The sequence below is a fragment of the Panicum virgatum genome, chromosome 8K (assembly GCF_016808335.1).
Source record: "Panicum virgatum strain AP13 chromosome 8K, P.virgatum_v5, whole genome shotgun sequence".
Taxonomy (NCBI): Eukaryota; Viridiplantae; Streptophyta; class Magnoliopsida; order Poales; family Poaceae; genus Panicum; species Panicum virgatum.
In genome coordinates, this window is record NC_053143.1 from 38,256,724 (window position 1) to 38,267,553 (window position 10,830).

General features: G+C 43.8%; 1 protein-coding gene and 1 long non-coding RNA gene across 2 annotated transcripts; one reads left to right on the top strand and one right to left on the bottom strand.

Annotated features, from left to right (window-relative positions):
- Positions 1-270: 270 nt before the first annotated feature.
- Positions 271-3,815, bottom strand: LOC120644564 (anthocyanidin 5,3-O-glucosyltransferase-like). The gene is made up of 3 exons (XM_039921205.1): positions 3,582-3,815; position 3,345; positions 271-1,850 (listed from the first exon to the last, which is right to left on the bottom strand). The coding sequence occupies exons 1-3, from the start codon at positions 3,641-3,643 to the stop codon at positions 474-476; spliced, it is 1,440 nt and encodes a 479-aa protein (XP_039777139.1). The 5' UTR covers positions 3,644-3,815; the 3' UTR covers positions 271-473.
- A 5,361-nt stretch (positions 3,816-9,176) lies between these two features.
- Positions 9,177-9,885, top strand: LOC120646299. Its single transcript, XR_005664367.1, has 2 exons — positions 9,177-9,288; positions 9,733-9,885. It is a non-coding gene; the product is annotated as an uncharacterized LOC120646299 (long non-coding RNA).
- Positions 9,886-10,830: the final 945 nt, after the last annotated feature.

Below are 10,830 nucleotides of genomic sequence, written 5' to 3' on the forward strand. Positions count from 1 at the left end.
AAAGAGGCATCATGCTTTGTTTGGGATAGCTCCAGCTATATAAATTTTCTGGAGGTGGAGCTGGTTACTATAAGCTTAGAAAATCGTAGAGGTGAAGTTATGACTATGTAGAAGATATTTAGATGAGTTATTTTCTTCAAAGTTTAGATTAAAATAATTTTTGAAACTATTTAAAAATGATCTTAGTGGAGCTATAAGTCCTCTCTGGGCTGTATGCATGCATGGTGCACGCGGAACAAACTTGTTTTAAAGCATATCTTGTCCAAATTATACGAACAACACAACATTATTACATTGTCGCAATACCAAAAGATGTGGGCTTAAGAAAAAGATGTACAAACAACTAACAAGGTACATGACGCATGAAGAAAACCTCAAGGACTGCATAGCTTACTCCCTCCATTCAAAGAGAGTAGGAGTGTAATATAATAATGTAACGCGCGTAAGAACGTCATAATCATGTTACTAGTAATTCAGCGGCGTGCTAGCCCCAGGCCAGCGTGAACGTCCACCAAGAACTTGCCAAACGCCGCGCGAGACGATCCACCATCCTTCCACGCCATGTCTGCAGCCTCTTTGTGTGCCATCACCTGTGCCCTGAGCTGCTCCCCTTTCTCGGACTCCATCACAAGCCTTACCTTGGCCTCTACCTCCTCCGCCGTGACCAGGCCCTGCTGCCACCCCACCATCTCCACGCCAACCCCGTACTCCTCCACCATGAACACCTTGTTCATCTTCTGCTCCGCATACAGAGGCCAGCAGAGCATCGGCACGCCCGCAGTGATCCCCTCCAGCACCGAGTTCCACCCGCAGTGCGTCACGAACGCCCCCGTCGCCTGGTGGTGGAGCACCTCCACCTGCGGTGCCCATAGCTTGACTACGCGACCACGGCTATTGGTTCTCCCCAAGAAGCCCTCGGGCAGAAGGGCATCAAGGTCTGGGTCAGCGGAGGGGTCTGATGGTTTCTCTAGGTCATCGTGGGAAGGGGCTCTCACCACCCATAGGAACCGGTGGCCGGACCTCTCGAGGCCAGCGGCGATCTCCTTGAGCTGCGCCTCGGAGTGGTTGCCTGTCCCTACGCTCCCAAAGCAGAGGAACACAACACTGTGATCTGGTTGCTCGTCGAGCCATTTCAGGCACTCGTGCCTTTCTGTGGCCTCGCTGTACCCGGCGACCAATGGCCCGACGCAGTACAGCGGAGGCATCGTGGGGAACCACCGTGGATCCCCAAGACCTTTCACCGCACGAGCCTCGAGCGACACGAACGTGTTCGCTAGAATTCCTTTGGTTTCTTGGATTCTGCGCATCATGTTCAGTCGTACCTTTTTTGCCTCGCTCCCTGGATTCCCAAGCAACTTATCAGAGAGGTGAGAGGGCGGCAGGGGTGGGACGCCATAGAAAATTTGGGGCGTGTCTCCTTCCTCTTCGAAACCAGCTGGCTGGCCTTCAGCACGGGTCGATGAAACCAGCTGAACGGACACGGCGAGGACAGAGGCATTCATGGGGAAGAAGGCAAATACTGGGATCCCGAGCTTGTCGGTGACATCAAGTACCTCTATGGACATCATGTCCACGATCAAGCAGTGAATGCTGCCAGGAGCCATGGAGACGAGGAGGTCGTGCAGGTGACCGTGGTGGCGCGCCACGAGCTCCAAGTACCTGACGATGAAATTTTCGTCGTGGACAATGGTGGGAGGGTCCTGGATCCGTGGCAGCTTGTGGAAGACGACGGACGGCTTGGAGCAGGACACGCGGTCGATCACCGCGGCCAAGGCGATGTCTCCTTTCAGGCTGGGGTCGATGAGGGCCACGGTGACGGCATAGCCCGCCTCCAGGAGGGCGTCGGCGAGCTGCATGAAAGGATCGTGGTCCAAGAAGGGGGGGTTGAATTGGGATTTTTTCGAATTTCTAACTAGTCCTTAACCTAGACTAGTATTGCCCAATCTATGAATTCGAAACCTAGTCACTAGAGCATGCTAGCAAAGGGTCCTTAGGTAGGTAAACACACTATCATGATCATTTTGCCTAGATGGATGCACACTAGCAAGATCAAATCCTAAGTAAGAGCTCACGCTAACAAGCAAGTTGTCCTAGTCAAACTACAAGCAAGAAAAGCAACAGAAGGAATTAAATGCTTGAAGTAAAAGTAAAGGACACGAGACAACCAGATTTTTTCCCGTGGAATCGAGGAGTTGACGCTCCCCCCTAATCCACGTTGGAGCACCCACACAAGGGTATAACTCCCTTGCTCCACCAAGAAGCAAGTGATCACTAAGAATGCTCCTTCTCCATCTCCGGAACGGCGAGCTTCACACCGTGTACAAACTTCTCGTCTTGGGGCTCCCACAAACTCCAAGAGCTCACCAAGAACCTCCCGATCACCAAGACCGGCTAGGTGCCGTCAAACACCAAGAGTAACAAGCTCCTAAGCCTTCACTTGACCTACACTCAGTTGGCCCTAACTCAAGCACACTTGCTACACTTGCAAAGGATGGATTCTTCAAGGTTGAAGCACAAACAAAATGCTAGATCTTCTCTTGTTTGCTCAAAGCACTTTCTCTTCTTCTCAAGGGTGGCCTCAAATATTCAGGGTGTCAAAGGCAACTGAAATGAGCCATGGGGTGCCCTTATATAGAGTGGAAGGAGTTACATAGCCGTTGGAAGTCCACTGCAGAAAAACCGTGAGCACCGGAAGAACCGATGGGTGTCAGTTTTGAGGCGTCAGTTCAACCGGTCTCTCTGTGTCCAAATTGTAGCCGTTGGGGTTCTGACACAGTGTCCAGGCTTGCTTCAATGCACCGGTGCATGCTCCGTAGGGGCATCGGTTCAACCGGTGCTGAAGAGGTTCACTGATCAATCCAAACAAGCTCTCTGGAACATAGGACGTTCAATGCACCGGTGCTTTGATTTCGAAGCGTCGGTTCAACCGGTGCTGAAGAGAAGTTGAAGTCCACCAAAACATGCTCTCTGGAACAAAGAACTTTCATTGCACCGGTGCTTACTTTTCTGACCATCGGTTCAACTGGTGCTATACTGGATTTCAGCCTTCATCCAGAGGAGATAGACCGACAGGGCATCGGTCCTTCCGCCAAGCATCGGATGCTCCGACGCTAGGGCACCGGTTCAACCAGTGCTGCTGTTTTTCCTGGTTTTCAGCTGAATTGACTTGGATTTCAATGTAACTTCGATTGTTTCTTCTTCCAAGTGTTGTGTTAACTTCTATTGGCTATCTTGAGCTGTTTTTGAGCGAGTGTGCAAGATTTCTAAGGCCAACTCAATTTTGATCAAGCTACTAACTCATGTACCCCTCTTAATAGTACGGTCAAGAACTAAAAACTATAAACCCTATCTAAATCAAGTGTCATTAATCTCCTTGTGACACTTGAGACTAGAAAGGCCCTTAATCTTTGAAATTGAGTCCTTGGCACGCATGATTGTTCCGAATTGAGGGGTCTCTTTTCACATTTCATATGGGACTAAATCAATCATTAATTTTTCCTTCAAAACACACGTTAGTCGCATACGGTTGTCATTAATCACCGAAACTTACCATTACATCTATCGGCCTAAATGCACTTCACTGCAGCATGGGGACGAAGTGGCTGACGGAGAGGCCCGGGTACAGCACGACGGTCTTCTTCATGGTTTTCGTGGCTCGCTCAGTCGTAGCAGTATGTATGCCCCTGCAGCTGCAGGCCCTGCTGCGCAGTTGCCCAAGACCCCAAGTTCTTGCGTTGCGGTGGGGGAGAATAATGTTATGGACGCGATGATCTGAAGAAATACAGGATGCCCCTAATGTAGTGGAGGCAAACACACAGTGGCAATTATTGCATCTCGAATTAGCTAGCACCACCGCTTGTGTATTAAGCTATTCGTACAGTAATAATGCTATCTAGACACCGTCTTCAAAATGAAGTAGCAAATGGCGCGTAACTTGCCCGGCTAGATCGCCATAATATATTTTTGTATTGAATTCTATTTCATTGCCGGGCTAGATCGCATAACAAGCCTTTTATATTTTAATTTAAGAATTAGGTCTATTTATTAATGAATTTTTTCATTTAGTCAGGTGCATGTATAGTTGGGAAATAGTTATAGCCAAAGTGCTCAAATTTGAACAAAAATGATAGCTTGCTCTATAAAATTATTTAACTAATTTTTTTTGCTGTAGATAATTGAGCAATACTTCATAACCTTTATCTATAATGTTTTGACTTATTAATATTTTTCTTTCATTTATATGTGTTAACAATTATTTTTCACGTTACATATATTTTCTTTCACGATATAAATACGGATATAGTTACAACAAGTTGGTAATTTGCCCCAAAATGCTATTTTCACAAGGAAAGCTAAAATTAGAAATCTATATATGCTTTGTAGCTTGTATTACCATATTGTTTTTATAACTTATTGTTGTTCTTAAGGGGAAAAAAGAGGTCATTTTCATCTTAGATGGATGCAATTGGGGTTGCGGCCCTGTCATTAGTGCCGGTTTTCATTTATCCTCTCCACTTCATGCTCATATGTGATGAAAAGTATCATATGTTTCGTAGACGTGAATGCTGCAACTGTGGACCAGACCACTTGCCGGGCTGGCCCTGCTCTACCTGTCTCCTATTCTTCTTCCTGATTTTCATAAACCTCCATGTACTAGTACTATCCAAAGGCTGAGTCCAGATGCCGTGCATAACGTTGTTTGAACACTTTGGATACACCGTACGTAGGGTGGAATTTAAATATAAACGGTGAGATAGACGATCTGCTAAAGTCGGCAGAAATGGATACATTTTCTTAATAATCTCACAGTCTCCCAATAAGCTTTTTTTTTGCCAAAAAATCCTCACTGTATCCCCCAAGTAAAAGGAGGGTCAGGCCTTTCTCAGCTACGTGTCTGTTTGGTTTGAGGTCAAACTTTAGCCGGTCATATTTAGACTAATTTTGACCATATTTAAATTTAAATTTAGCTAACTATTTTTTTTTCTCATTCACACGACTTATTGGGGCCCTAAACAAACCATGTGATTGAGAAAAATATGTTGTTTGGCTGAAAAACTTTTAGACTCAATTGTGCTTAAAATTAGTATAAATTTGGCCAGCCAAAGGCCTCAAACCAAACAGCCTATGTCAAGCCCGTGCAGTATTGGCGGAGCCAAGGCCTGGTCGGGCCCATCAAACATGTAGTAGATATGTTAGTAACAGTGCAATTCTAAACATTCGTTTGAGCTAATTACACTTTTGAGTCTCAAGAAAAATAAACTCATGATTAAAGTATATTATATGATAAAAATCATCTCATGATTAAAGTATATTATATGATAAACTAAATCGTAATAAAAAAATAATGATTTGTTTAAATAAGACAACTGGGTCAAATTTGGTGTAAAAAAGTCACACTCCTTACAATTAGAAGCAGATGGAGTATTTATCAGTTACCGGTTTGAGTTGAACTTTTTTTTATATGGTATTAATGGCGGAATTGGGTGGTTTATTGAAATATATATAAATGTAATTTTATTTATAATGTTTTGTAATAATATATGTCGATGATGTGGATGCAGATTTGAGCGACAGTTTTTATTTGACCAATTATAAAGGTGGGTAATTTACATCAAACTTACATAACTGGCCTTAATAGAAACCATATAGATATTTGAATCACATTTTAGATGAAGGATGTGTATGCATCATAGACCATACCAATGGCGTCTTCGCAAAATCCTCTGTGCCACAGCCCCCACGATCCTGTGCATCAGCCAAGCATCAAGCCCGATCTAACATTGCGCACATCTGACAAGAACTGGCCAAACGCGCCATTCTGGACGAACCACCATCCTTCCACGCCATGGCCGCGGCCTCTTTGTACGTTGTCACCCTCTCTCTAAGGCGCTCCCCTGCCTTGCACTGCATCACTAGTCTCACCTTGACCTCCACCTCTTCAGCCCTAACAGACCCATGTCGCCACCCATCCAGCTCCATGCCGAATTGCCGATATCGGCTTCCTCCACCATAAATGTCTTATTCACCTTTTGATCCGCATATAAAAGGCCAACACAACATTGCGAAGTCCATTAGTTTGTGATCTACTCCAGCACCGAGTTCCACCCGCAGCGTGTCAAGAACGCGCCGGTTGTCTTGTGATGATAGAGCACGTCCACCTGCGGCGCCAGCTTGACAATCAGGCAGGAGATGAATTGAAGATTAAAGGCAAGGGGTAGCGTCTCTGAGATGATACACCAGTGTGCATGGATTGCATTACATGCTGCTACCACATCCAAGCCTTTGTCAAACTACGGATCAACAAACGATGGGTGAGGCACCGATGCCATGCATTGCTGTTGTGGACCAGACCACTTGCCCTGCTGGCCCTGGTGTCGCTACTTTGTTGTGCTTGCTTGTCGAGCATCTGTAGCTATCTCCTATTCTCCTTCCTAATTTTCGTAGACCTCTATGTATCTTATTATTATGAGAGTACCTTTTCTTAATCCTGCGGTCTCCCGATAAGCTTTTTTTTTGGCCAAAAAAAACTCACCATATGCCCCAAATAAAAGGAAGGTTGGGCCTTTCCCACTTATGTGGCTGTTTGGTTTGAGGTCTAAATTTGGCCAATCAAATCTTACTATTACTAATTAAATATTCCAAACAGACGCGCTAGAAAAAAAATATTAAAAAATTCTCACAAAAATAGTAAGGTTCATAACATGCGTAGCTTTCTCGCCCTGTGATACGTTTTGCGCTACTGTACGTCCATCGCAGCATCACACTCCTCAGCTCCTCTGACCGTAGCGTCGGTTCCACGCGAAACCGTGTTGCACTGTTCATCATGGGCTTTTATGTTTTATGACCCGCCGTCAGCTCGGTCGCGGGGCTCGCGGACTCCTCTCCAGTTGCGGGGGTCTGGACACCCGTCGTCGCCGCCACCAGCCGCCGCAGACATCTGCCACTCCGGCTCCATTCTACACCATAGCTCTACCGGCTCCTCCGAACTCATGCGGCCCTGTAAGCCTCTTCATCTTCCCTGCCGAAAGGATGCTGTCCTGTTGCTTGGGAAGGCGCCGGTGCCGCCCCCCGGCGTCGCTTTGGGGCCGCTACCGTTTCCCCTGCTCTAGGGCCTTGCCGACAGGATACGCTGTCGCTCGCCTTCTTCTCCTGTTGTGCCCATAGCTGCACCGGCCTGGCTGCCCCCGCTCCTCCATTCTTCCACTGGACACCATGTCTCTGCCAACTGCACTGCACCGCGTGCCGCTTCGTAGGCCTCACGCAGTCAACCAACCGAAGCACATGTGGGGGGGGGGATAAAATCGGTGTGCAATCCCCTTGCCGCCTCCGCTGTCTCTATCGCCACGTCTTCCCCCATCTCCGAGATCTGACCATGAGCACAGCAGGTCGGCAACAACAACCACCGGAGCTTGGGAGGGCAAGGCTGATCGAGTCCCCATGAGTTGACCAGAGCACATAGCGCCCCTGCCTTCTCCCTCGCTAGCTCAAGCCCCTGGCCTACATGCTCAGCCGGCGGCATAACGTCAGATTCTCTCATGACCTGTTCATCCGCTCCCTCTTTCCAGTCGATCCTAACCCTATTCTATTATGTGGTAGGAGACGCGGCACCGGCACCGTGCGAGGACGACTGCGAGATACGGCATACGCCGGTTGTATGCTGGTTGGGAAGTCCAAGGTAAAAAGGATCTCATGGACGAGACCATCCTCACCGAGCACCAGAGCCACTGTAGCTGATGCTAATATGACACGGCATGTGTTCATCCTGTCAAGACCAATTCGTCTTCAATTTATGCCATGACATCATGTTGCAGATCATATCCCTGCTCCTTGATAAGCGAACAAGAACCTCTGTTTCTCTTGCCACACTAGCAAGATCCATCATGGTCGTCGTCCACCACATCTGACATGTTCAAGTGTTCAACCTTTTACTCGCCCCTTGGTTTGTCTTCAGCATTAGCTCCTGCTGTGAAACATGTGACGGCACACTAAAGAGCCACAAGCATATATGGCTTCAGAGATGTGGATGACGTGTTCGAGGTAATGCTCAACAGGTTGTAGTAAAGATAGGCATGAAGTAGTAAAGCTGCTTCCCTGCTCTGACTTCATGCTCTTTTGCTCCAACCATTAATTTAAGACGTTAATTCAGCAGTGTCACATAACAAGTCGATGAATTCTCTTCATCGCGTTTACAGTAGTGGTGGGTGCCTGCCCCCACTATCTTGGAGTAGACCAATCCTAGCACAGGCTGCACACAAGACAAGTCCACACCAATCACTTTGTGAGAGGTGGCCAAATCTAACTACCCCTGTTTCTCATGTAAGTCATATATCCATGGTTGTTGTCTTAAAACTCTCCTTCATTTCAGGCCGATTAGTTGCCTTAGGCCCTGAATACACGGATAAATTAAGCAGGTTCTTCAGGTGAGCTCAGAGTTCCATAGAGCAGAATACATTTTTTCCTAAACTATTTCAAGACCAAAAATACAATTATCTCTTAACAGGATACTATTGTACTACATAAATTAAATGCATTTTATGTCAAAGTATTCTTTTCTACTAATTTCAGTTTCATAGTATGATATGCTTTGAAACAATAACTGATTAGAAGGATGTACATTATAAGACATTATCTATCTTTGTGCCAAGGGATGAAACCTGTAACCCAGTATATTTGGTGTACCCAGAAGCTGATTTGAGAACATGTGTCACAATATAAAATGGTCAACAAATAGATCTCACTGTTAAGAAAACTATAAAAGATCGGTGGTACAACATTTTGTATAGTGCATCATCCTAGCGATTATGCTCCCATAGATTTTGCAACTCTGTAGCTTCATATTTAAATTTGATTTTCCAAAGTATCTAGGATAGCAAAAAGACTGGCCTTTAATTTAGCTTCTATTAGGCAACATGCTGATTATATTCCATGCTATGAATGTTTTGCTCGCAAGAGTTAAAATGTGTTATATATTGTTTGTAGTCGCAATTTAGAGGTCCTCTCTTAATTGACTTGGTTTCTGAGCACAAGACTTTTTTCTTCTTCTAAAGAAATAGGTACATCTCTGCTTTTTTTCTTCGTCTTCCTTTGTCCTGTTTCCTTTTTTGTGCTATGCATCATAAATTCAAATTCTCTCATCAAGGTGGAATATGGTTCATGTACCATGCAGATGGCTAATATGAGGAACCCGCACAAACAGTTGTCTTCACCATATGAGGAGAGAATTTCTGCATTTCATTTTCTATTGCCTGTCGCAAAATGCCACTACACGGTCATCAAGATGCACCATCGGTATGTATACCTAATGGTCAATATCTCACACTAAAGTAAATTACTTTTGCATGGAGTCCATAAAACAAAAAACAAAGCAAGCCAGTCATGGTCTAAAATTTTTCCGATCTTTTGTTCTGCTAAAAATAAAAATTGCCTTCATAACGACATCGCTATGAACCAACTCATTTTTTCCTTCAAATAATTAAAGTCATCTATTAACCCCAAGATGCTTCACAGTGCCCATCTTTATATTTCAAAGCAGGGCTTTGTTTAATTTTGGACTTAAGAATGTGTACTTCATGAAATAATTCTACTCCAAATTTAATTGTAACCATGATACAACTTCGAATAACTTCTTATCTGTTGTCATTTATTTTACCATGTGCTATTGTTACATATTTATATGATCTCTTTATTTTGGTGTCATCAGTAGACTAAATTCAACAGGTACTTATGATGCAGATTTTGGATGCATGTAACTTGCTCAAGATATACTGATCTTCAATAAAATATGTGCTTTGTGCTTTCCCTTTCCATGGCAACCATCTGACTTCTCGCTTCTGTATTTATTTTTGTGCCAATTTTAGTACCTAACGCAGAGCCCTCGGTTCAATATGAATTGTTTGATTAGGTGTGAAAACGTACTGCTACAGTTCCGCTACGGCCTACTGTATGGTCACATGAATAAAAACATCAAAGACATTGGTAAAGCTTCTATTGTTCCATATTAGTTTAATATATACAATGGTTTGTGATGTACTACATATTTCACGCAATGTTGTACCGCTTATATGAAATAAATGGCGCCACATTCATTTTGCTCGTTCAAGCATGTTAGGGCTCTTGGCAATTGGCATGTATGCCTTATCATCGTCAGCATCAGTAGACATAGCAAAGGAGGGCGCAGCAAAGCGCGCCACCCCGTCCTAGTTAGAAACATCCACCATCCATCCGGTAGCCTAAACAAACAATAGACGTTAGATCTATTCTATTTTCTTAAAAATTACGCACCATGCCTTTACAAAAGAGGAGTTGAATTAACCCCCTAAGTTTATACATATAAATTACCCACCATGCCATCATGAAATATAATTTAAAGTAACCTCCTAAATTTACATATAAATTACACACCATGCTAATTATAAAATATAATTTAAAGTAATCCCCTGAATTTACATATAAATTACCAACATGCCATTATGAATATTTCTAGATAACCTCCTAAATTTACATGGTAACTACAAATATACGTAACTATGAAAGATTATCCTAAATTAATCCTCTAAATTACCCATTATGCTATTACGTAATATGACTTACAACGACTACATAAATCTACATTTAAACTACACACATATGCATTAAGAGAGATAGTTTAATATAAGTTATAATTCAAACTAAATTGATATAATCAATTTAATATATAATGTGTTTAACCCTTAAGTTGTATGTAAATACCGGTTCTTAAAAAAGAAATCTAACATTAAATCTGTATTTAAATTACCAAATTATACTATTTAAAATTAGATAAACAAAAGTGCATCTATATTTTTTATAAAA

Bases quoted from the DNA above. Each gene is read 5' to 3' on its own strand.
- LOC120644564 (XM_039921205.1), bottom strand. From the start codon at position 3,643: ATGAAGAAGACCGTCGTGCTGTACCCGGGCCTCTCCGTCAGCCACTTC.